The sequence below is a fragment of the Trichosurus vulpecula genome, chromosome 9, assembly GCF_011100635.1.
Source record: "Trichosurus vulpecula isolate mTriVul1 chromosome 9, mTriVul1.pri, whole genome shotgun sequence".
In the NCBI taxonomy this organism is placed as follows: domain Eukaryota; kingdom Metazoa; phylum Chordata; class Mammalia; order Diprotodontia; family Phalangeridae; genus Trichosurus; species Trichosurus vulpecula.
Genome location: NC_050581.1, coordinates 32272057 through 32299453, shown reverse-complemented (window position 1 = coordinate 32299453; position 27397 = coordinate 32272057). Strand labels below are relative to the sequence as shown.

Sequence of the window (27397 nt, the reverse complement as noted above, 5' to 3'; positions counted from 1 at the left end):
TGGAAAGGAAGATCCCTCAGTTGGGAAGTGACATTCAAATCAAACCCTGATGGAAACCAAGAATTATAAGAGACAGAGGTAGAGATGTATCATGATCATTCAAGGTACCGGGGATAACTGTGCAAAAAGCATGGGGATAGAAGATAGAATGTCTTACTTGAAGAATAAGGAGGACCACTATAGTGTATATGAAGGGAAATAAAACATGAGGCTGGAAAGGTAGGCTGCTACTCAGTTTTGGTGAGTTTAATATGATGCTAGAGGTAATATGGTACCGTAGTTTGTTAAATAAGGGAGTGACGATATGATCTGAGCCTTAAGAGTATCATTTGGGCAGTGAAGTGAAAGGTGGATTAGAGAAGGGTGAGACTGGAGACGGCAAAATCAATTAAAAAGCTATTACAGCAGTCCAGACAAGAGATGAAGGCCAGAAGTAGGGTAGTGCTCATGCAGCTTATGAGATGTATGCTAAAGCAGTTACTTAGGAGGTAGACAACTGATCTTAGGAGGTCTGACAACTGATTGAAAAAGTGGGATGAATGGGAAAGGAGTTAAGTCTGACTCCAAGGTTGTGATCCTGGGTAACTGAAAGGATGATGGTACCTACAACAGAAATGGGGAAGTTTGGAAGAGTAGTGGATTTGGAAGAGAGATGAGGTTGGTGTTAGACACACTAACCTTGCCTCTAGGATCCCCAGTTGAAAATGTTAGAAGTCAGGAGACATTAAGGTTGGATATATAGATAAGACGATCGCCTAAAAGGGGTTGGTAATTGAATTCATGGAAGCTCATGAGCTCACCAAGTTTAAGGCTATAAAGAGGGGCCAGGATATAGCCTTAATGGATACTCAGTCAGTGGGTATACCAGATTAAAGGAACCTGAGGAAACAAGTATCTAGGAGAACCAAGTTAACACCATCAGGTAAACCCAGGAAGCGTAATCCATGGTGTCAAATTATGTACTTTGAATAAGGCAGTTTCAGTTGAGAGATGAGGGCAGAAAGCCAAACTTTAAGGGGTTGAAATGAAATGGAAATATAGTAGAGGCAATAACCAAAGACAGCTTTTTCTAGTAGCATGGCTTTAGAGGATAGGCAGTGTCAAATGATTTTTTTGTAAGGATGAGACCAGCACACATCTGTAGGCAGCAGGGATCCAGAAGAAAGAAAAGGATTGAAGAATAGAGAGAGGATAGGTAGAGATGACATCAAGAGTAGAAATAGAGGGGCCAGCCTTGCTGAGAAAGCCACTTCTTTATCAGGAACTGAAATAAAGGAAAAGAGAAATGGGGATGATTTCAAGGGATTTAGAACTGTAGAGGGAGCTCCACCAAACAACTATTTATTAAACAATTAATATGTGCCAGTCCTCGGAGAAAGACAAAGACAAAATTGAAGTAGTTGCTTCCCTCAAGAAATTTATATTTTATTAAAACCTGAGCTGTTTTTCCAACCAAGCATGATCATGTAAAGGTGATCTAAGAGTGGAGAAGACTTTGAGAAGTTTGGAACAGTTCAGCAACTGAGAGTCAATTAGATTACAGATATTCTTTAAAATGAAGGCAACTGGACTAGAATCAGTGCTTTTTAAACTGTGGGTAATGTGAGGTCACAACCCAGTTTAAAAAGTGCTGAAGGGGTTGCAAGTAGAAAAAGTTTAAGCCCTGGACCAGACGACCTCTCATCATACCTTGTACCTCTAAAGCTACGATACGATGATATAAAGGCCAAAAGTGCATGTCAACACCGCCACGTCTGACATTTAGCAACATTACTGCTTGTGCAAAAAGAAAGACTTTAGCAAGCAGAAAAAATGGATTCAAATATCTGGAACACAAAAAGACCAATTTCTGAGTATACTTTTCAAGAAGGAAGATGGGGGAGACAAAATCACCATGTTCTGTCAAAGCCCGGTATTACGGTAGTGTGTTAATATCTAGAGTTAATGGGCACCTTTGACTGATGTGTATTTCTGAGTCCCTTTTTTAAAGTACCAAACCTTAGCCTTCTAAAACATTTTTATTAGCTCTCACTCTGTATGCATTACGCCTAACCCCACACCTTCACAAAAATCTGATTTCTTAGCTTAAAAGCTATAAAAATTCTGACAGTTGCACTTAAAAAAAACCCTTCAAAATGAAAAATGATTTACACAAAACGTGTCAATAACCAACTCCCTACAAAGGTCTAACTAGGGAGGTCATGCAAGCATAATCAATGGTGAGATAGTGTCTACCCCCGGCAGACATAAACAGACTAGACCATGTTGATCTTGTCAAACTTGTGACTTCAATCAGTGTAGTAACAAGTGTCACCCACAGTTATCAGATATATATATATGGGAAATTCATTTGGATATTCAAAGTCTTCATAATCTACCTCCCCTTTGTAGTCTTTTTCAATTTTATACCTCACGTACCTTTATTATCCCTTGTCCCTGGCCTCCTTGCTGTTCCTCACACAAGAAACTACATCTTGGCGCAGCTAGGTAATGCAGCGAGTAGAGGACCAGCCCTGGAGTCAGGTGGCCCTCAGTTCAAATCCAGCCCCATACACTTGACACACTTACTGTGTGACCTTGGGCGAGTCACTTAACCCCAACTGCCTTGCCTTCCCACCTCAAAAAAAAAAAAAAAGGAACTACATCTTCCAACTCCTTACATTTTCACTGGCTGTCTTTCTTCCCGGAATTCTCTCCCTCCTAGTTTCCTTTAAATCCCCGCTAAAAGAAGCCTCCTCTCTCTCTCTTCCCAGTTATCTCTGACTTACCCTGTACACAGCCTCTTTCTGCGTAGCTATTTGCATTACTTCTCCCATTCAACACTGAGATCCTTGAAAAGAGCCTCTGGACTCTATAACCCCAGCACTCGGCACTGCGCCCGGCACACGGAGGTGTCTGATAGGCGCTCACTGACCGCACTAAACTTTACGAAGCACCTCACACTATTATCTCATTTGATCCTCATAATCTTACGGGGAAGGTGATATCATATTCCCCATTGTACAGATAAGGAAACTGAGGTAAGAGATTGACTTGTGCAGGGTCGTAGCTTTGTGAAGCACGGTCTGAACTCCGGTTTCTTGATTTCACGTCTGGCACTCTATTCAGTAAGTTACCTAGTACCTACCTGAGATAGTACAAGGAATCACCTGGTCCCTAGTACGCAAACTACAACCAATGTAAAATGGCAATTATTCCCCAAATGTTGGAGCCCGGCAAGACATTAGTGATTTAGTCCCAGAGTCGGGTCATATTGGTCTCTAGTCCCTACACCCCCAACTCTATTACGTATCATCAATAAAAACTTTCACACGAAGGGCTATACAAGATAAAGATACACGGCCATCTATTTTTGACCAACCATGTACCAAAAGCCAGACAGCCCGCTGTTGCACGAGCACCCAAGTAACGACTCCGGTACTTTGGCTGGACCCTGTGAAGGAATTATAGAAGGATACGAACTAAAGTCCAACAAAACAGTGTTGGTGGGTAGCTATCTGCACCACCGGAGGTGTTACCTACATCAACAAAACTGACACCGATCATGTTTCAAAAAAACCAGACAGTAATAGTGACTTCTTGCCCGGAAATTACCTCAAGTGGTCAGGAGCTACAGATACAAGTCATCTAAAATAAAAGCTTAATTGAAAATATTATCTTTAAAACTACTTTCAACAAAAAGTTTTGAGCCCCACTTCGACTATAAAAAGTATTTGTAAATAAAATCTAGAGAGCAGAAAAGGCCAGTTTCTGATATTGTACCCATACATGCCGTGTATTTCCATGAAAATAAAATCCACACGCTTTAAATCTTAGCCCAAAACTAACATAACGCTTTTTTGTCTTGGCCCTATTTAAGGCATTGTCAAACTATTTCAGATTTTATGAAGCATCGCATTTCCAAGACCCAGAATAATGCATACAGCCTTTCAGGATTTTAAAGATTTTTCTCTAATTTTGTATTTAAAACACTGGTAACTTTGTTTACTCAAGACTTTTTAGTTAACTAATGCTTCCCTTTACATAGGCCACTAATTTTTTTTTAAACACAGCAAACAAAAATCCTTAGAAACAGCCACTTTTCTTAAAAAACTAGCACTCGTAGCTCTTGATCATACAGACCTTCCCCAATTGAAGTTGTATGGTCTCCAAGGGTTCTAGCGGCTTCCTGCAGAATTCTTCCTTTTCTCTTCACCACACATCTTTTCTTCTACCAGTAGCTATCATTTAGAATTTTCTAGCAGTTAGCTGGAGGTAGAGTAGGGGAATCAATTGAATCTGTGCTTGGATAAGTGAATATCTATACCTCCCCCCCCACCCCAACTAGATTTAGTTTTTAACATGATTCACATTTTTGTAGACATAGATCATTATCCCAACATGCACTTGTAGTCATTTCTACTTGTAGTCTTTTCCTGTATCAGAAGTATGAGGCAGCCAAAAAAAAAATCCCATTATACATTACAGGAAGCACTAGAGTACAGATAAAATGAAGGGACTCCTTCCCACCCCTAAAATCCCATTATGGCTAAGTTGGTGGTGTTATCCCTTGCCAACAAGACAGCTGCTGCCAAAGCTGGCCCAGGAATTGCACTGTTCCTTTCTCTCCTTTTGGACAGCACATCTGCTGTTTGAATTTTTTTCTTCTTTTAACAAAAACAGTAAAATCCAAGACAGATCAAAATAGCAGTGGTGTATGCCTTTGGAAAATTAAGCACACTTGTGTCTTGCCATGACAAATCCCAAAGGAGAGGAAAGAACCATAACCATATATAGACTAAATTGTGAGTGAGGTAAAAGTTATAGATCTTCACAGATTTCCTTTTTTTCTTTAAGCTGCAAACAGTGATCTGTCCCCTAGAAATCCTATCTTGGCATACTGATTGATAAAAGTCCAAGTTTTAAAAATTATATTCCATCTGTCACGCTTCTCAGTAGAATAAATCCTCCTCAGGGATTGAGATGAAAAAGTGACATTACAGCTATGCTAAGCCTATATACATAGCTAAAAAAAAGTAAGAAATAAATTAATGCCTTATATAATACAGATATCAATTTTTTTCCCCTTCAAGGCTTCTAATTCTGAAAATAACCCATGACTAAGAAGCCAATGAATGAGTGGAAATAATTCCCTCTGTACATGATTTTTATTATTTACATAATACAATGTAGCATAAATGCTGAGGAGCATGATTATGTGCAATACATAAATATGAACTATCTGTACACATTTGCATATCTAACTCCAAACTAAAGTACATGAAATTTAAGCCAAAAACCTGATGCCTTAAGAGTGAAGTAAAAACTAGGACTGAACACTGCAATTAAAAAAAAAAAAAGTCAAAAGTAGCGCCTTGTGTACATACTTAACTATTTACAAATGAAAACAGGCATTACCACAACACTAGTCTAAACTGTACTCGTTTTATATGTAAAAAAACCACAAGTTTCATACATCACAGAAAAACCTTCCATTATAACACAGAAGTGATATTACCAGACAAGCATCAGTGAAGTTTACTGCCTTTTCTAGAGTTGTTATTGTACAATGCTGTAGATAATGCAGCCCATGCAATACACCCAAAAACAACTATAGTCCTACACCCAAGTACAATTAAAATGATAAAAGCAGCCCTCTGAGAGTGGTTCTCGGTACCACTTAAGCCATGTCGGTTATGGGTTTTTTTTTTTTCCATGCAGAAGGGTGCAATTACATTGAAAACTGAAGTTTTAAAAAAGCTTTAAACAACCTTTCTGGAACCAAAAACACATTCAACAGAAGATATACACAAAAAACCAAACTGTTCAAATACCTTTTGCAAAGTAAGATTCATCAAATGCACGTAATTTGATTAAAGCTGCTGTATGTAAAACCATGTAGCGTTTATTTCTTCTTGTAAACAAACGAAAAACCTTACTACAGTATTGTGCTACACAACATTTTTAGCTACACAAGAGTAAAGCAGACAAATCTTCTGGTGCAGGCCAGCACGCTGTTTCAGAGACAGAATCAAATCTTTGAGTCACTTGGATGGATTTACTCCCATATAACTTGTTTCAATGTTTTTACCCTTTGAGTTAGAATGTCTTACTTTCACAGCATTTAGTAGACCATGGCTTATATACGGCACCAAAAATATTCATTTCACTGAAAGGTCTGATCCTTTATAGATAACTTACTTTCTGCTTCAAAAGAATAAGTTGTAGAAATTAACAGGGCAAAGTTTAACTATGGTAAACGTAGACTGCCAGTCTTTTTCTGGTGTACCATTTTTTTATACAGGCACATAACACTAGCCAAAGATATTATACCTTGATTACATTCCCAAAAGGCAGATATATGCTGCAAACATGCAGGTTTTACTATTTGTTTGGCACATGTGAACTAAATAATCTCATCTCCAGTATCTGTGCATTTCAATTTATGGTGCAGGTTATCATCCAATTTTATTCAGAGGGAGGGCATATACATTTATAGGGCTGTATCTATCCAATTCTGCCTGTAACAAACACCCAAACATTCTAAAATATCAATTATAAGACAGACAAGTTTAAAGTAAAACTCTGGAGAACATCAAAGGAAAATGCCATGCATCTGCTCTTTAATGTTTTCCTACGATATATTAAAATAAAAACAAAAACAAAATTCAGTCTCTTCACAAGTAGTAATTTAGTTTATATTCTCTGGATTTTTTCAGCCACAACAACTGGATTCTCTTTCCTGATTTTTGCTGCAGCTTCTGCTTTATAATCATAGGGGCAGTTGTGCTTGTCAGAATAACGGTGAAGTCCACAAAACAAGTTTCCACACCGGCAGTCAAACCCTGTACAAACAAGAGGAAATAGAGTCATGTGGGAACTTAGCTCTAAAGTACTGTAATTTATAGGTTTTTAGTCACTATAGAAGTGAAATCAAAGTTCAATACCTCTACAATGTAAAAGAAAAATACTGTAAGTCTTTTGCATTCTAGCAATACATACATTTTCATCCTATGTGCTTGTCATGTCAAAATTATTTAGGGTATATTGAAATAACTCTTAACCTTGAGTTATTTCAACTAAAAAAATTCTGTTCTTTGGGCAACAGAACTGACATTTACATAGTACTTAAAAATGAAAAGCTCTATTATTTCTAATACCTCTATCTTATAGATGAGGAAACAAGTTCAGTGTTCACAATTACATTGAGTAATAAGCACCAGACCTGGGAACATAAATGTCTGTCTTCCTGACTCCCAAAGTCTTATATACTATACATACAAGTTAAAAATATTCTCCTGTCTACACAATGGTGGACCTCCAAAACAAGCCTTTTTAGCATTCAGAGCACCAAGTGTGGGTGGAAAGAGACTACGACCATGGCTAAAGAATACTCTCTATCTACCAGAAATAATTGTATTTAGCTTAGATTGTTACTGTATATTAGAAAATTGTCCTTGAGATTTGCCAGGTGATTTTTCCTTACCTTCACAGGGAGACAGAGGACAAAGGGAAGAGAAAAAAATGGGAAAATTAATTTTAAGATACATGAGCAAAATTTTTATTACTAGTTGTGCCATAGTAGAATATGGCAAATAGGGCACATTTCAACTATACAGCTGAAAAAAGGATCTAAAATGATATATCCCTCCCTGCAGCTCAATTTACCTTTTAAGGTAGAAAATACCTGTTTCTTCAATTTTTTAAACAGAAATCTTGATTAGTGGTAATTTTTCCATATCATTGGTTTTAAATTTAACATTATACCAGTCCCTCTACTAGTACTGAACATTAGTGGTCTCTCTCAGGCATAGATGATTTTAAGGCAGTTGCAATACCTGTAAGGCCAACTTTCTTCCTGCACATGAAACATCTGTTCTTCTTTGGTTTAGGCAATTCTGGAGCTTTTTCTTCACTTCGAGAAGTACTAGGCTGCGAAACTGATGGACTTGGCTGAGTGACAACTGGAGAATAAAGCCAAGAAATGGAAATTTGACAAGAGTTAACTGGATGACAGCTTTGTGAAATAACTGGTGACCATATTCCCTCAAATGATTCCTCAAGGACTCTCATCCTACCCTCATTCTGTAGAGCAGTGTTGCTAAAATACTCTCAAAAACAGCTCTTTGACCAACATTTCTTAGTAGTTAGGATTCTGAAAGACACAATGCTACCTACTTTTATATATTGCAGAGTTGGCAGAAGAACATGGATCATACTATATAGACCAACATTCTCATCTTCTGTATTGTATAAACTTTCTAAATAGGATGTCAAGCAACCCAAATAAACTATAATGAAGAACCAATTTAACCTGAAAATAACTATTTTCATCTGGATGAACACAAACCATCAATTTTTCAAAACCAGTAGGCATTGGTAAAAATAAATAACTAAGTTTGAAATAACATACAAATCCCAAACCATCTGAACACTAGAATACTATTTTTTAAAGAGTTAAAGTGTTCAATGTCACTCATATGCACCCTGTGCCCACAAAATGGAGGAAAGCTAGAATCAAAATCTCTCTTCTGCCCAATCATATTTTTTGAAAAGTCTTAATGGCAAAAGTAACTCCAAGCACACTAGCAATATTTATAAAATGAATGTTTTGATAACATTTAGGGTGATGGAGACAAGACATTACTTATGTCTTTATTTAAGAGTCAGGTGTTTTCACTATCAGGTTTTACTCCTCTGCAAACCTAATTTTAAACAGGTGCCAAATAAAAGATATAACCAGCAAATTATGAAGAGCTCCTAGGAAACAGATTAGTCAAATTTGGTCAACCTAAGAGTAAACTTAATTTTTTAAAGCCCCAAATTTCCAACATAAAACCCTTAGGAGAATATTTACAAAACTTAAAACATTCTTCATTTGAGTCCCAAGGTAATATAAACCAACTTTTCAAATGTGTTATTAACTTTTACAATTTACTAGGCAATACAGGAAGCCTCATAATCTTACTTGTTGATCTGTATATATTTTGCTTAAAGGTTTATAAGCATCAATGCTTTCAGCATTAGAATGTAAACTTTGCGTTCAGAGGCATTGAGAACTTGTAAGGGTTTTGTGGAATGACTTTTTTAGAATCATTTATTAAATACTATAATCAAAGAGTAATGAAAGTATTAAAAAGTCTAAAAAGTTTTAATACTCTGGAACTCTCCTTGGTAAAAAACTTTAACTCTTGCTAAAACTGGTACACCTATTAGGGTAAATAGAAACAGAACAATTTCTCTGTTTATACTAAAAAAAAAAAAAATTACCTGGGAAGTATTATAAAATAACTTACTTTGTGGAATCCAAGAAGTTAAGGAGGGCTCAGCTGTATACTCAATATTAGACCTGAAGGGAACCTTTATAAGTAATTTTGCCCAATCTCTTCTTTTTAGAGTAACCAGGTCAGAAGGTCTTTCCCAAGAAGAAGACTTTCCCAAGGTCAAACTAATTATCAACTAAGAAGATGATGGACACTTATCTTCTCTGTGAGGTACTCTTTCCATTAAACCATCAGATAAACAATGCACCATTAGAAGGGCAAAAGAATTTGGAGGGGGTGGTGTTGGTGGGAAGGAAGGCTGGGAGATTCAGCCAGTTCTATAAAAGGAGGAAACTGACTTTTTACAACATATACAAAACTACCCCCGGCCTACAGCAAAATTGAGAATTTCCTGGGTTAAAAACTCTGTATTTACAAACTACAATCTTGGCCATGGTGTTAATAAGCAAATAGCTAAAGAGAGCTTCATTAATTTTCACCTAAGCCACTTTCCTGTTAATTAAGTTGTACACTGTTTATATTTGCAATTTTCAAGGAAATTACAGGATGACTGAATGACCCTTATATAGAACACAAAGACCACCCTGTGTTTTTCCAGCATAGATATTCAGACAAATAATCTCTCTCCAGATAGTAGAAAAATTCCCAAACTAAGACAAATGCATAAGGTTACTAACCTATGAATCTGAAAAGCTTCTGCATATTTTTATTTCCATAAGGAGGTAGTATAGTACCTATATCCCATTTTTTGGCTTGGAAACATGGTTCTTACATATTCCTAAGAACTATTTGCATTGGTCACTAAGTTTATTTAATTTTTACTGATATGATCATTAGGTCATCCTGAGAATACAAGCAGTGCATTCTCATCCTTCCCAAACCTATTGCCTAAAAGTCTAGCTGACCATGAAGATAAACTGCTAAATTATAACATCTTAATTTATATTTTAACCACCAAAGAGGCTTTTCTCAGCCCAGTCTAACAAAGCTCAGTTAAGGAAAATGAGACTAATACCAAGTCTGCTATAAAACTGTTGAAATCTATTATTTTCTTGACAGTTCTTTGTCACCTTTTCCCCAAGCAGGCCTTGCATTTCATTTCTTGCTTGGGTGGATTCCTGAAAATAGAATAATTCCTCTGAGGTTTATGTTGTTGAAGTATCTTAGCAGTGTACCTATATATCTATATTTCTTCCAGTTAATGTTAAAATAAAATCTTACAGCACACTACCTATCTACGTAAATATCTTCTTCAGGGCTTATGACAACTCTTTACTGAGGGAAACGTTTCTCTGAAAAATTAAGACTATTATTTCTTTATAGAAAAAACACTTAAAATTTGTTAAAATTTATTTTTCAAATACTAAGCCTCACTCTCTTCCTGGTGAAGGGGAAGAAGGAAGAGTTAAGCAAAAAAATTAGAATTAGTCACATAAGGACCCCAAAATATTTTTCCAAATTCCCAGAATCTCCAAAAGCTTTAACCCATTATTTAAAATGCTGCTCCTGCTGGGCCTGCTTTAGACAGGCAAGAATTATTTTGAAATTAGCAGCATATATTTACATACACAAAAATGAATTCTTTTAAAAGGTTATTCTAAACTAAGTTAAACTGCTACCACAAGAGACATGTTTGTATTAATTGGTTTAGGAATTTTCTTTTTCCTCAGACATTACAGTGGCAATCATCAGGAAGAGACAGTTTGAATTATGACAATTTTCAAATTAGGAGCATCTTGAATTTAAAGCTTTAGTAAGGGCATATACATGTGAGAAAAAAATTAACTGATTTACCACATACTGTGTCTCCTGTGTGGGAAGATACACAAATAACTTTACAGCTGTGTTAAGAAACTGAGCAGCTGTTCAGTCACTTCACAAGCTAACAGCAACTTATTAATACCTTAACCAAAGGAGTCACTGGAGGACCTAATTATCATCAAAATGAGTACATGTAGATTTTTTTGGTAAAGACTGACTTTAAAGATCTCAAACTGTCCCTTCACATCTGCTTGAAGTTCTGTATGACTAAATGCTTTGTTACACACAAAGTCTATTGTTTTACATCAGGACTTATCAGTGGAAGGAAGATGCTTCTGGCAAATATCTTCTCTTTTCTTCTTCAACAGAGCTGTGAGAACCCCCTAAATAAATCCTTTCTTCAGAATTCAGGAAAGCATTCAGAAGGAACCAATGTTAAGCTATTAAAAGCATACCTGGTTCTGATGCCTCTGTTTTCGGTGTGGTTATTTTGTCCTCTCTTGAAATACTCATTTCTGTCATTTGCTGTGTTACAGGCAAAGCGGCCACAGGCACATTTCTATTCGAGTTCAGTAAAATAAAATTTTTTAAAGGTGTTAATAGCTCAACGTTTTAAATATGGTATTTTCAAAATATGTTAGCTTCTTGGGTACTATTTTAAGCTTATATGTTTACAAGGACATATGCAGATGCATACTTTGTCCTCATAGCAGTTTTAACTTTTAAAATACTTCTATAGGCTAGTCCTCATTTTCATACTAATCTTTCTCCTTAAGAGAAAAGGCCGGTTCTCATACAAAGTAGGTATTTAACAATTTATCAAATGGATTTATCTGTAATCTTTGACTAATGGAGTTGACTCTTTCTTTAAAAAGGACAACTACCATTCTGTGTGTACCAGAGATCAAGCAACAAAAACTGTACTTCAAAGTTCAAGGCCAAACTCTCTATTGTAGCACTTTAGCTAGCTTTGTCCTTCCATTCTAATTTGTACCATAGTTATGAAGCAATATTCTTTTACTGAATGATAGGTTTTTTTCATTGGTTTATGCACTTTTACTCTTTGCATTTTAATTCATTTAAGTCTTTTCTTGACTGCTAGTCTCTAAGTTCCCTGAGGGCAGGAATTATGTCTTACTCATTTTTTAATTCCACCAGTTCTTGGGATGGTGCTTCCCCTATTGTCTTGAGTTGAACCAAAGGCTGAATGAGTTACTCAGCAACACTACAATGGTAATTGCAAAGGTTACAAAATTATATTACACTCCCAAAATGTCTATTTGATTAAATAACTCGAGTGCATTACTTGTTCACTTTGTGCCCTCCTCTGACAATTAAAATGTACAAAGGCTCTGTTTATCACTAATTCTAATTCCAAAGGAACAAAATTTAATATTTAGTAGATCATTCTGAGTATTTTCTTTACAGGAGTGAGTTGTAATGCTTATATTTGCATTCAAACATCTACCACCTATCCTTTTATATGTAATGTGTGTAGAGTTTGATACATTTAAAGTAGTCCCTTATCAGGGAAAAGGAATATAGCACAACTTTACTTACTTATGCTTTGTAATGTTACACAAAAATAACCTGAAAACAAATCATACCTTGATTTTTCAGATGTGCTGCCAGCAGCACCTTCACAGTTGTTTAAACTAGCTTCTGCTCTTTGAACTGATGCAGAGTCTGAGGTAGGACTGTTGGAACCACTAGCTGATCCTACAAAACAAAAACAGGAACAGTAGATTGGGAGAAACTTCTTAAAAACTCAGGAAGGACAAATTTTCCAACCTACAAGACGTCCAAAGACTCAAAGGACCACCTGAGTAGATATTGAGTTCCCCATCACCACCGGAAGAGCAGAAGCTAGATGACCACTTGTCAAGAATGTTGTAAGAGGGACTTCCTGTTCAGGCATAAGTTGGACTAGATGACCTCTGATATTCCTTACAACTCTTGAGATTTTGTGATTTCTAAGAATTAGTCTATCAAGTAACCTTAAAGATATTTCCATATTAATAAACAAACACATAAAACGTTTAGGTATGTCGATCTTCTTCTAATCACCTTTACTATGCTGGCAGAATCCTCTACTTATTCCTAGGGTGGTGGTTCAAACAAAATATGAAATTAAAAAGATATATCCAAAGCATTCTTGAAACATGGTGCAAATTCTCAAATATAAAAATGAGAAGTTAAATTATGCAGTTTTCCCTCCTCTTTCCCCAAGTAAGATCCTCGAGGACAGGGCCTATTATTTTTTTTGCCTTTGTCGTTTTGCACCTTGCAAAGTGCCCTGCGCTTGGTAGGTGCTTAACACAAGCTTGTTGAATTGAGTATTTTCACAAGTATTTTGCTGTTGCATTTTGTTAAGTTCGAAAATTTCTCCCATCAGGTTCCAGTAGATTTCAGTATAGGTTCCCAGCTTCGGCTCACATACTTGGTTCTAGAGTTCTTTCCGCCACTTCTTCAAAAACTATGATTTTCCTTGGCAAAAACTTACCCATTGGGCTCATTCTGCCACTATTCTGCTGCCGTTGAAGATGTTCTTTGTAGCAAACTGAACACATGCCATTTGTCCTAGGATTTCCATAAAAGCCACATCCTGTGCTACACAGCATGGGCCCTGGGGTCTGGTTTGTCTCCTGAGCCATTTCTCTGGGCTGTAAATAAAACCAGGAAAAAAAATGCATTAGAAGTTGGCATATCACCAAAATCAATCATTGACTTGGTATGATATCATCAGTATCTGCTTTTTCTAGAAACAAATGACATCAGCATTCTTAACAAAAGCAGTAACTGTTCATAATGAGTTTCAGTAGAGCAGAAAATACCAGTTTTTTATCCCTTTTCTGTGGCATATTGAAAATTTTTTTTCATATTGAAAAATTCTAAAACCATATATTCACCTTTCCCTCATCATTAAACAGTAATTTCCATTCTATCACTTCTCATTAACAACCAATCCTTTCAGGAAGAGAAACAAAGAAATGTGATTTTACACAAGCTTTGAGATTTGGTATTTTCCTTCTATTTTGTTCCTTTACGTGAGTAATTTCATAAACAATATTTAAATTATCTACTCAGTAAATCATTTTTTGGACAAAAGAAAAAAAACCTAACATAATGGCTTCACAGGAAATCCAAATGTGCCTTCTTTTAAAGCTTGAAAGGTGTTTATAAAGTTACATGGAGTTTAAACGAGGTTGTGTTTGTAATCTGACCCAGCCTGTTAACTGGCAACAACATATGTGCAGATCCTAAATATCTCTAGGTCAGCTACTTTCTTGTGAAATCCCTCCTTGTACTCTTTACTTCAAGAAAATTAGTTCTCCAAGTACTTAAAAGATAGTATGTAATGTAGATAATTTTGCTTTATCAATTTTTAGATTACTCAGCCAATGACTCCAACTATTGTGATAAATTTAGAGCGAATGCTCCTCAACATCCCACTTCTAGCAGGTAACAAACCTTTGCTGCTTGTGAGAACAGGGACATGGAAAGTTATGGCAATATAAATACTTCACCTTCACTAGTGGTTAATCTCTGACGCAAGGTTACTAGACAGAACTCGATATAGCAACCAAATCCTTGTGTTTCCAAGGGCACCGTTATAATTGGCACTCAGTGTAATCAACTGATCTGCCACAAATTGAAGATGAATTATGTTCATTAGATTGTCCTCTGGGTAAGAATTCCCTGTTCTTAGAAAAAAGTGATCTATAAGAATTTTTAAAAATGGAAACTGGAAGGTTTTTCAGGTCATTCTGAAATGTTAGCATAATTGCCAGTAGCAAATAATTTTAAAGGCAGCACTGTATCCTTATGGAACATTTTAATTCTTTTTAAAATCTGTAATCAAACCATAACTGAAAAACTTATTGAAGTTGTAAACATTTTGGATAAGTGTTCCAAAAAGGGCTGTAAGCCTAAGATGTAACTGAAGGAAACCTTCAGAAAAACAACTACAAAATGTGCTTTGGCAATTTTAAAAGCAGTTATTGCAATACTCTATTTTTAGAACTATATTCTATTGCATCCCTAATATAATAAAAATTGGAAGATTAATATTAACTAGAATCCTGAATTCAACAAGCATTTAACTGTCTACTAGGTACAAGCTTGCTCTTAGTGCTTAAAATACAGATGCTAGGAAAAATAGCCTCTTGTAAAAGAAGCTTCTATTTTAGGGAGTGGGAGAAGTTACAAATAAGTAAATAGAAGATAACTTGAGGAAGGAGAGTACTAACTAGAGGAAGAAAGAACCAGAAAGGAACACAGGACTTTTAATGCACCTAAAATCTCCTAAGAAGCAGGAGATTAAAAGGGAATAAATATTACAGGTTTTGGCGTTGTCTATGAAAAGACACCTGGGCAGGAATACATCAAGTTTAATATGAATTCAGTACAAATCTAGGTAAGGGAAAGTGATTATTAATTACATTAGTGAAAACACTAAAAGTATTTGTCAAACTGACCTGTGCCCTGATTTGACTTCTTATAATTTAGCTAGTTGCCTGTCTCTTTAAATAAGACTTAGGGAAATTTAGCTTACTCATATTAGAGCTGGACACTGTAAACATATTTCATCATCACTTTATTATTTAGAAAACTGGCTGAAAGTATTTTATAAAGATATTTTAAATTGTACCAAAAATACTCTTCGGCGATTTATGCAAATTAAAATGTGATGGCCTACCAAGTCACAAGTACTGATCTCCGTACATCTTTGCAGAAAGTCAAGCCCTTAATTTCAAAAGTTACTACTCCAACGACTAAAATTATGCTAGTTCATTACTCTTGTTATAGTAGGTCCAAGTATCATTTGACATCTTTTAAAAGTAAGCAGTAATATTTAAAAAAAAAAAACCCAACCCGTGAACACAATTATAGCTCAAGCCACAATTTAATGTTTTTATAATCCCAAATTTGAAAATTAAAGATGGGTTTTAAGTGTTTTAGGGGCATGTAAATTACCAAACAACAAATACGTCCACTTGGCACATCAAAATTTACCACCTTCTTCCTACCCCAGAGGATAGATACACATAAAGTTGTGCTTGCTAGATAAGGCTACTAGGAAGTCAGCATCGTCTAACTTGCTTTCTATCTCACTGTTTTCCCCTGGAACGCCAGTTTTAAATGCCATCACGTGTGCTCTGCTCGCTTTAATACTTCTCAGAAGCTTAGATCACATGGGTGGGTACATTAGCTTCCGCCTGTCACAAGGCTGCAATGTGACAGGCTTGAGGTGGAGGCTCTCACATACAACCTCGTCAACAGGGGCCTCTGAAATCAGCTTCTATTTATATCCCGGAGGCTGCCAACTCCTACAAGACCTAAAGCACTAAGGCTGTGGAACTCCTACCAGTACTGTAATGGGAAAATGTAAAATCCCATTAACAATGCTCCAGTTTCCTTTACGCAAGGAAAGAGGACAGTCTAAAACCCCATATAGAACATAAAGCATCATGAAATCGGTCATTTTAAAGAGCCCCAGACATTTCAACATGATGAGGACCATCAAGTTTTAACTCACGCTAATTGGCAAATTCTGCACACAAACTTAATCATTAGGTTATCAAATAATCATTTTGTAAAAAATAATGCCTTAGTTTAGGACTGAAACAAATTTATAAGGTTGCATTTCTCAGTGATTAATTTTAAAGCTACGGCAATATTTTAAAAGTTACTCCACAAGGGAAACTCCCCCTTTACCTCACCTTAAACAAAATCTTCACACCCCCTATTTAAAGTAAGGTACCTTTATTTTCCTTCATGGAGATGTAGTTCTTTGAGCGAACGACAAATTGTAATTTGTGGGAAATTCGCTTTTAAACCAGCCTTTTCTAAACTCAATTCAAATTAACAAGAAGTATTTCCACAAACTTAGGGATTCAAAGGGATTTGGGGGGAATGGGGGAAATCTTAACTTAAGGCTTGGGGGAGGAAGCCCTGGTTAGGTCAAAAAGAGAATTCCTTAGAATAACTTGAGTGACAGGATAAATAGTATTTAGGTCAGAGAGACCCAGTTTCAAACCTAATCACCTCCTCTTGAAAAACAAAGTCACGGAAGGCCCACACAGAAGAAAAGAACCGTGCGGACAGCCAACCTCCAAGCCCTTCCTAAAAATGCAAGCTTTGTTTTGAGCACATATTTTTGGCAAGGTCTGTTCCATGACTTGTAAGGAAAATGGCTTAAAAAGGATCTCACGTTCACGACCTACAACCAGTGACCTAGAACAAAAGGGAAAGCCAGGGACAGCTGGGGGCAGAAACACACAAAAGAGGGAGGGAGGGGTAGTATGAAACGGGGATAGCAACACCTCCCCCCCCCAAAAAAAAGTCTGGGGAAAGGGGAGACTCGCGCCTCCGTGAAACAAAGCCGACAGTATGGAAGCTTGCTCAGAAGCAGCTACCGTGCTCAGCCTTGGAGAATGGGGAGGGGGTGGCGCGTTCCTCCCCCCCCCCCAACGAGGCCTACAAGACCTGCACGGCCCTGGTGAGGCACAAAACCACTGAGTCATGCTGAACAAACTCATCAGTACCCCGGGACTGCTGCCCCCGTGGCCTTTTCCTCTCCCCATACACTCCACCTAAACCCTCCAGATTGCCAAGGGTCAGCTGAGGGGGACACACACGCACACGCGCGCTCACGCTCACACACACGGAACCCCGGAGCGCGGTACAGCCCCGAGTCGTCCTCCTCTCTTTGTTTCTTCCTCCCTTTCTTCCCTCGCCCAGGGCAGCGGCAGCCGCCGAGTCAGGGGGGTGAAAAAGCCGCCGCTTCCTGACAGATTTCTAAGGGGGTGGGGGAGTGGCGGTTTCCACGTCCTCGCCGCGACGAGGCCGCCGCATTGGGGTGGGATAAAGGAGAGATGGAGGAGAGGGAGGAGGAAGCCGGGGAAGAAGGGCCCCGGGCCACGACGACAAGATGACGCCGCCGCCTTTGTGCTTCCTCGGCGGCCCCGCTCCCGCTCCCTCCCCCTCCCCAGGCCTCGCGCAGGTGGGCCTCCACCCCTCCAGGCCCGGCCCGGCTCGGGCCCAGCACGTTCGCCCCTAGGCCCGGGCTCCTCGAGCTCGTTCCAGGGAACGATTTCTACACGGACGGGCTTCGATTCTCCCAGGAGGGAGCCGGGCCCCCGGCGTCCTCGCCCCAAATAAGGAAGGCCCTAAAGCACTTTCTAAGGGACCGCCCGTTCACCCCACGGGCGGCGCATATCCCTTCCCCCCCCATAACCGTCCAATTACCCCCTCCCCCTCCCTCTGTGGCAAAGCCAATACAAAGCACCGACCGAAGTGCGACCCCTCTTCCCCCCCATCCCACAGAGCCCCTCAACTCCTCACTTACGAAGTGGGCTCTAGGCGGCCGAGAAACCCTGAAGAAGATGGGAGGGAGCGGCTGAAGGATGCGAAGAGGGCGGCCGGCTCTGCCTTCGCGACGGCTCGGAGGAGGAGGGGCGGGTGAGGGAGGGTGAGCGGCGGCTCCCGGGCCGGGCGAGGCGCGTGCGGCGGGGCAGATCCCGGGCGGAGCTCGCGCCCACCAGCAGGAGCACAGGCGGCGGCGGTGGCAGCACCAGCGGCGCCTCCTCCTCAGGCGCCGTCTCCTCCACAGCGCCCAGGTGCCGTTGGCTGCCCCGGAACCGGGCGCGCGAGCGAGAGGAAGCCCGGGGGCCCGAGCTCGCGCGACCGCCTCCGCTCCCTGGTTCCCTCCTTTGTTTCGGCGGCGCGGAGCGTGGCCGAGGCTCGCCGAGGGGCTCGGGAAATGGGAGGAGGGAGTGGGAGGGGGCCGAGCGCTGGAATAGGCGGAGGGAAGCGACGACGACGACCACGGGGCCGCTTCCTCCCCGGGGTCAGGCGGCGACTCCGAGGCCGGGCGGGGGGGGGGGGGGGGAAGAGTTCCCGACAGTCTTTTAATACGGCTCTTCCTTCTCCTTCCTCTACCTCCGGCCGAGGTTCTCGCGGCTCCCGGCAGCGGGTCTCGCGCTCACGCTCGCTCGCGCCGCCCCCGCCCCGAGGCTGCCACCAGCAACCCCGGCGTACAGGCAGCCTCGCTGCGGTGCGCTTTCTGCCGTCTCTTCACCCGGTCCTCGGCCCCAAGTCTCGAGGCAGAAGGAGGCGGGGCGGGGACGTCAGCGAAAACCCCACCGGCGTCGGCGGCGGCAACGGCGGCAGGGGCGGGCCGTGTACACAGCAGCAGCTGCAGCAGCAGCGGCAGCAAACGACTCTCCAACCAACCGAGGCGGCGGCTAAAGCTCTTCCAGCAGCTGCTGCTGCTGCTCTAGCCTCGAGGACGATGACGAGGATGACGAAGGGTTCTGTGACTCCGCCCCCGGGCTTTCGGGCTCCGGGGCGCCCGGGCGGTGGAGGAGGAGGAGGCGGTGGGGGCAGGGAAAGCCGAGCCTCAGAAGGGCAGCGGGCCGCCCCGGGAGGGGGAGACAAAGCAACTGTCACTCAGACCTATGCAAAAAACGCCTAAGCTGCGGGGGCCACCACCCTGAGGGTGGGACTGGGAGGCGGGAGCGGCGTAGAGGACGCGAGTCTATTTTTAACTTGATGAACGCCCTCACCCTCCGGCAACTTTCCCATTAAAGCTCCTTTTCCCCCCTCCCCAATCCTGAAAGTTCTCACGCTTTGTCTCTAGCTAAGAGAGGACTTTTTTTTTTTTGGTCTCCGTTGAGCTCGAAGAGAATACCCCAAAGCAGTCTCTCTCCTTCTCTCGCTCCTATCACAGCAGCCGGGCTCGCCTGGTCACGTGGGCTTTTCTTTCCCCCTGCCACCTGGAGGTATCATCAACGCCCCTTTACAAATGGGAAACCCGAGCCCCGAGAACTTGAAGTGACTCGCCCAAGGTCGTGCCGTGGTTATGCTGTGTCAGGAAAAACTCTCGGCGCCCCAGGCTGCTAATTCTTTTGGCCTTAAAGTAGTATTTCTGTTCTGGACAGACTGTTTTGGCCAACCTTTGGAAACTCCTAGAAATCGACTCTTCGAGCATAGCGATCGTGAATTGGGAGAAAGTACCTAATGTTCCATCAAAGGAATGTTTCTGTAAGAACACACATGCAAAAAAAAAAAAGGCGGGGGGGAGGGTGAGAAAGCCAGCAAGAGACCATTAGCCGAGACCACAAAGCAGATGGAAACTGATAAGGGAAATTCACAATGGCACAAAGCATGAGAGTTTGGAAAAAGTCAGGAATGACCAGAGGATCGATTCACTCTATCTGATCTCGCCAGAAAATGAAATAACACTCAAACTAGGGGACAAGAGGAATAGCTAAAATGGATCTAATAAGTAAAGGCCTATAAAACGTTGAGCGATTTTCCTCTGTCTTCTTTCATTTGGCTGTGGGGGTAGAGGAGCTGTAGAAGTCGAGGTTTGACGAGTGGATGATTCTGGTTTATGACACTTTGTGCATAACTGAAACTCAGTCAGTCAAAACATTTAACTCCTTTTAGTGGCCACATTCCTTAATTGTAGCACGTAGTTCTTTATCTTAGTGAACTGTATGGGTATACAAGATACTTAACTTTTTTTGCTCTATCAAGACGATCGTGTTCAATTATCAAACTGTGGTGGTGATGTTTAGGACGGTGAGCTAAATAGGTTATCAGAACCCTTGGAATTTGCCTTCTTGAATAAATTTGAGGCGAATCAATTTATTTTAATTTGCGCCTTTTTCATAAAGGGGAGTACAGCCACATGAATAACCTGTTGGGTGGTGTGATATGTTTTGAAGGCTGCTAAAAAGTTGAAGGGCATCACTGTCTTTGTTGAGGGCAGAAACACAACTTTGCTGTTGTATACTTCAGAATTTTTTTTAATGTTGCGTAAATACAAGATTAAATAATTTGCTACTAGATATCCAATAAACATCCGTGACACGTGATTAATAATTGTGCATAACAAGCCCAATATAAGTTAGCATGTGTTAGAATTTTATGAAATTACTGCTTAGAGAGACTCTCTGGGACAGAGGAAAGACAGCCTCCCAAGAGGAGGGAAATCTTTCAGAGGCTGGGGCTATAGCTACATTTCCTAGTCTCCTGAGTTTTCAGTTAGAACTTGTAATATCAATTAAGTTGGGACTTTTTTACTATTTTAGAATGATTAAGTGTCTGATTGAGCCTTAGTAGGTGCAAAGCCCCAGGCCCAAACCCCTATCTACTAGGTGCTAAGCCTATGTGGGCGTGAAGCCCTGGGGTCCTAAGGGGAGTTGCTAAGATCAGAGGCAATAAATAATAGGAGCCTAGGTTCTCCTGGCTCAGATGACAGTTTGATGATGGCTAAAGAGTGTTTAAAGAGAAGAGAGCTATTTGCTGGGGCCCTCACTCTTGGAGTAGTGTTGATGTGGAGACTGGGCAGCCGTAGTTAAGAGCCCTCCAGCTTGTGAACTCAGATGTTGATGCGTTCTTGGTAACTATGAATTGTATTTGGTCTGTTTATAAATGTATGTTTGTAATTTATTTGTACTTGCTCTGAAATTCAGGGTGCTGGCTTTTTCCCTTGAACTAAATGAGTTTATATGTATATGTTGGATTAAAGTAGAATTGTTAACCCCCTAATGCTACTTTCCTTAGTAAAACAGATCAAAGAACCTGTGCTGGCAGTGTTCTTGTTGTTGGGCTTGTGTTGGTCTTTCACCCCCCACAGCAGCTGCTAGCCCAATTGTTGCAATAGAACTTGGCACCCATTATGCTCTGGCAATTGGAGGGTAACCTGTTACTACTATAGCTCTACTAATTTGTGGTCTAGTGAAAAAGAACATGGGCTTGGCTCTCCAGACCATTGTTCCTTACCTAGCATATGGTAGGCCCTTAATAAATGCTTCTTGGCTTGATTTTGTTTCTGTGACCTAAGGTACGAATCCCCTAATTTCTCTGAAACTCCACTTCTTGGCAGATTGGACTAGATGATTTCCAATGTTCCTTTCAGTTCTTGATTGTATGATCCTATCCAAAAGACTTTCATGTGTCGGCTGAGGAGCTAACCTCCATTTAGGACATAATTTGGGAAAACAATAAAATCATAGGATTTTTAGAATTGTCAGTGATATTAGAAATCATCTAATAGAACCCCTTCATTTTTCAGGAGAGACAACTGATAGGAAGAATATTTGTGATTCACCCAAAGTTATACAGACCAGTTAGCTACTCTGCCTCTGACTGAGTATAGTATACATGGCCTAATATTCTGACTTCCAAACAAGTGACTTAGAAGTGAACTTTTAGAAAGCCACCCACTTGTAAGTTGGAGTCTACCTACATTTAGTTTTGAACCCACAGTTGAAGCATGAGAATATATAGGGAGAATTGGGAGAAAGCCTAAAGGAGAACCCCGCCACCCCACCTGGAAAGAATTAATACATGGGAAGTAGTTCCTAAGAAGAAAAGCTAAGGTCTCTGAGTTTACAAGGAAACTCAGTAACATCTGTCACTGACAAGGGTTAGTTATCTACAAGCCACAAGTCTGAGACATCCTCAAGTATCAAGGAACACAGCAAACCTGTAACCATTTGTATTTTAGTTGCAAAATGCAAATTTTCTTTAACATCAGTATCCTAAATGTCCGTACTTTGGATTGTTGCCTCATGAAGGTAATGCAATCGATCGATCAATGATTTATTAAGTGCTTGCTGAGTTTTGGGGATACAAAGAAAAATAGTCCCTGTCTCCAAGAAGCATGCACACTAAAGGAGGAGATATAAACATTAGCTGGTACATATAAGATAAATCAAGAGTAGATGGAAACTAACCTTAGACAGGAAGGCTGAGAATATTCATTGAGATATCCAGAAACAGAAAACACAGCTTGAGAAAGGTGAAGCCCCATGGCTCCAGATGTCTATAGATATATGCATAAACTGTGTGTAACAAGGAACATGAACTAGGTATCTTCACACAAGGAGGCAAATTGGGCCTTTGAAGTATCACAACTTGGCAGACTTAGACCTACAACTAATATGGCTTTGGGATGCAAATTGAGCTAGAATGATAAATTTTAGAATGATAAATTAATTAAGTGTCTGATTGAGCCTTACTAGGTGCAAAGCCCCAGGCTTTGTTTAAGAGGTTAAAGTAGTTAGTTACTAATGCTTATAATAAAGTCTGAAGAAGCTTTCTTTTATGATATTTTTTGCCCTCAGTGATATCTTTACCATCTATATCAGTGTTTTTTAAGTTTTCAGCGGCATCCACGGCATTATCTTTTAATATCAGTAACCATTTTGCCTTTTAGTTAGGAGGCTACTTACTATACAGTATATATTGATATTCTTCAAATATTGTTTCATTTAGTATTTGTGCAGTTTTTTCACTCCCTAACTTAAAATACTGTTGAATATGTAAAAGCCCTGAAAATCTGTGGATATGTACAGTCATAACTAGAAATTCTGACACCCAGAGCAAATTCTGTTTTGGCTGAGGAATGGGGGTAGTCCAGAGGACATTCTGGCCCCAGTTAGTTGCTATCACATCAGAAAACCCCCAAGACCACAGTAAGAACTCATAGAATCTCATGGAAGACACCCCTTGATCTGATGCAGTTTTGCTGAAAAATTCCTTCTGAAAGATGGGAGATGGAGAGGACTGCAATAGATGAGAGAGTATGTTGGTGGGATGGGAAAGGAACAGGACTTCCATGAAAAGGAAATACCTTACTTCCTCCCCCACATTAGCTTCCCTAATGCAAAGCTTTTTAACCATTCCTTCTAGCCCTGCCATTTGGGAGGCAAAAGAAATCAGGCAAATGTGACCTTTAAGTCATATGGTCTTAAAGACCTTAGAATTAAGTTTACTCACAAAGCACCAACTTCACACCAATAAACCATATGAGCCTAACATGGAAATTTTTATGGATCAGCAGACATCAGTTGAGATATTTGAGGTCTTTCCTTATTGTTAGTTGACTATTAAAAAAAAGATTGGTGTGCAAAGCAAAGTGCCACCTTAAAGTCTTTTCTCCAAAAAGGAATCTCTCATGTGTAAATTAAAATCATAAAAGATTTATTGAAAGATGGTATAATTTAGCTGGACAACCTTATGATTATAGAAGTGAAGCATAAAATAGGGAGACATATATGCTCACCAGAGGTGTTTGCCACTCTTTATGGAGGCTGTCTGGCAGAGTCCATAAGGTAGAGGAATTTCTGTTTGCTGGGATTCCCGTTTGTAGATTTCAATAAACCCTAGAATACTGAGGTCTTCAAATGAGATCGATAATCACTCAAAAGAACTGGTTCACAAAGGAAATACCGGATGGATGATGGATACATAGCTGGTCCACCAGTACATCATCTTAGATACTTCAAATGGACGGTAAGCTAAAACCAAAATTAAACAGGCCCAGAAGTCCTAAGATGACTTTGGAGGAGCAACTAGTTGATACAGCTCACAGGGTCCTTAGATCATATCAGTAGGTCAGTGATAGTGCTAGGGGTCTTTAGCATATAGAGTTAAAACTGCCCAGCACTACTGGGAAAAATTTTTTGCAACTAGTGTCTCTGATAAAGTGCTCATTTCTAAAATGTATCGAGAACTGACTCAAATTTACAAGACTGCAAGTCATTCCCCAATTGATAAATGGTCACAGGATATGAACAGGAAGTTTTCAGATGAAGAAATTAAAGCTATGTATGGTCACATAAAAAAAATGCCCTAAATCACTATTGATTAGAGAAACGCAAATCAAAACAACTCTGAAGTACCACATCATACCTATCAGATTAGCTAACATGACAAAACAGGAAAATGATAAATATTGGAGAGGATGTAGGAAAATTAGAACACTGATTCATTGTTGGTAGAGTTGTGAATTGATCCAACCGTTCTGGTGAGCAATTTGGAACTATTCCCAAAGGGCTATACAAATGTGCATACCCTTTGACCCAGCAATACCACTTCTAGGGCTGTATCCCAAAGAGATTATAAAAATGAGAAAAGGACCCACATGTACCAAAATATTTATAGCAGCTCTTTTTGTGGTGGCCAAAGAACTGGGAATTGAGGGGATGCCCATTAGTTGGGGAATGGCTTGGACAAGTGAGCAAAGTGTAGAGCTGAGTGAAGTGAGCAGAACCAGGAGAACATTGTACACAGTAACAGCCACAGTGTTCGATGACTGACTTTGATAGATTTAGCTCTTCTCAGCAATGCATGGACCTAAAACAATTCCAAAAGACTCATGGTGGAAAATGCCATTTACATGCAGAAAAAGAAATATGGAGTCTGAATGCAGATCGAAACAAACTATTTTTTTTATTTTATTTTGTTTTATGTTTTTCTTTCTCATGCTTCCTCCCATTCATTATAATTCTACTATGCAACATGTTGTCTTTTTTGCTATCTTTCTGCTTTAGTTTTTTAATTTCCTCACTCTGTGTTGCCTATACTGGGTTTTTCATGTCCTCAAGGTTCAAATTATCCAATGATAGTCCTAAGGGCTACTAAATAGTATAGTATCTTATTGGGATGGGGAACCTGCAGCTCGAGGCCACATGTGGCCTTCTAGGTCCTTGGGTGCAGCCTTTTGACAGTTCAAGTTTTATGGAACAAATCCTTTTATTAAAGGGATTTGTTCTGTGAAGTTTGGATTCAGTCAAAGGCACACACTTGAGGACCTACAGGGCCACATGTGGCCTTGAGGCTTCAGGTTCCCCACCCCTGTTCTAGAAGACCTTTAGGATTTTGCCACCAACTGGTGATGTTATAGGATCGACATCTAACTCATGCAGGCTGGGCTAGTTTTTCCTTAAACAGAATTGAAACTGTTCTTAAAGTTTTTTGGATAGGACAGTGACAGCAATTTCTTGTACGGTACTCCCAATGTGTAACTGTGGAATCAATTCATGGATACAGATGATATAAGCTGTAGGACTGAATTGAAACTAATACCTGGAGATAGCATGGAACCTGCTTTCCAGAAAGGAAAAAAAAAAGATATCAAAAGTAAATAAATAAAAGAAATTGTCTTTAAGACTTAATTGATCTAGAAGACATAGCTTCCTGGAGGCCTAAGCACAAAAGCCAGCACGTACAGAAGGAGGGGGCTCCTTCCTCAGGCTTAACATACATATTTGACTAAACTTCATCGTCGCTAACACAGATGTAGGGAAGCTACATCCAGGTGAGTCAATGTTGTATCATTGCTGAATATTCTTCCCATGCTATGGCTAAGTAAACTTCCCTTTTATTAACTGTAAGATGAATTATAAATGTTCCATGTCATTTCAATGAACCTGAACCATCAGTTGGCCCATAATACCAAGGTCACATGGATTGTAGGTGGCAAATCCAGGATTTGCACCCAGGTCCTCTGATTTCAAACCTAATCCTCCCTCTAGTTAGGTTAAAAAAAAAAAAGTAACATTGTCATGTTCTTCATTTCTTACCAGGCTGCAATTCCCCCATCATGCCCCTGGACAGGGTTCTGGATCCTTCCCCTTTCCCCGCCAACCCTTTTCATCTTTTCAGGTTTCTTTTATGTGCTATTTTCCCCCATTAGAATATTAAGCTTCTTGAGGGCAGGAACTGTATTTCTTTTTGCTTATATTTGTATTCCCAGCACTTAGCACAGTGCCTCACCCATAGAAAATATTTAATATATGCTTATTGACTTTACTCGACATGTTAATGGTCAGTGATAAGTTAATTGTACTCTTGATAGAATTTTGTTTTTTGCTATGACTCCTTTATTTTGTAATACTTTGGGCATATTAAACAAAATGTTATGCTTATGAGACCCTCAAGGCTTTCTTCTGTGAATCTATTCTAAAACTAGTTTTGTGATTGTTTAAATGGTGTATGTGTAATCATATATTTGTACACTCTATTTCCAGCCATCAGGGTAAGTTTGTAAGCTGGCGTACACTATGCTAAGCACAGCCTCCAAAATCTATGGTGTTTTGAAATAGTGCAGAAGACTGAAAAATCCGAAGTGGACTTTGTTTTTAATTTGTGTTATTGTGACTGCAACAGGACATTGGTCTTACCCTTTTTCTGACATAAAATAGAAATTTTCTGTCCAGGGCTATGCTAGTAAATGTTTCACGACTAGGAGGAATATGTACCGTTGACATACTTTTAATTTTAATCTGCACTATTAACATTTTCTCCATCCTTTGCTTAAGCTCAGATACTCAACAAAACAATAAATTAAGCCTTGATGTGTAGTTTTTGCCTATTTCAGAGGTGTAAATGTTTGTATTGAAAATCTAACAATGGGTTCAACAGGCTCTGGCACACCTCTGGCCCCAGTGACAGCAACCTGTTCAGTTTTTTGCTCTTCCTACTCTCCTGGACTACTCAATTCTACCTTCTCTACTCAATTCTCACCTTCTCAACTGGAATTACTTAGTAATCCCTACCTGAACGTTCAG

At 39.8% G+C, this 27397-nt stretch overlaps 1 protein-coding gene across 2 annotated transcripts; it reads right to left on the bottom strand.

Annotated features, from left to right (window-relative positions):
• Positions 1-5128: 5128 nt before the first annotated feature.
• Positions 5129-19921, bottom strand: ZFAND5 (zinc finger AN1-type containing 5). Of its 2 annotated transcripts, none has more exons than XM_036737661.1 (6): positions 18376-19921; positions 13528-13687; positions 12632-12743; positions 11480-11583; positions 7818-7943; positions 5129-6824 (listed from the first exon to the last, which is right to left on the bottom strand). In XM_036737661.1, the coding sequence occupies exons 2-6, from the start codon at positions 13676-13678 to the stop codon at positions 6676-6678; spliced, it is 642 nt and encodes a 213-aa protein (XP_036593556.1). In that variant the 5' UTR covers positions 13679-13687; positions 18376-19921; the 3' UTR covers positions 5129-6675. The 2 variants fall into 2 exon arrangements, with proteins under 2 accessions (XP_036593556.1, XP_036593557.1); XM_036737662.1 differs by lacking the exon at positions 18376-19921 and adding an exon at positions 16789-16891 and having other exon boundaries at positions 5133-6824.
• Positions 19922-27397: the final 7476 nt, after the last annotated feature.

Bases quoted from the DNA above. Each gene is read 5' to 3' on its own strand.
- ZFAND5 (XM_036737661.1), bottom strand. From the start codon at position 13,678: ATGGCTCAGGAGACAAACCAGACCCCAGGGCCCATGCTGTGTAGCACA. The intron at 12,744-13,527 runs GTAAGTTTTTGC...TTTGTTTTGTAG, and splicing joins TGGCAGAATGAGCCCAATGG to GATCAGCTAGTGGTTCCAAC. The intron at 6,825-7,817 runs GTATTGCAACTG...TTGTTTGTACAG, and splicing joins GAAGAAAGTTGGCCTTACAG to GGTTTGACTGCCGGTGTGGA.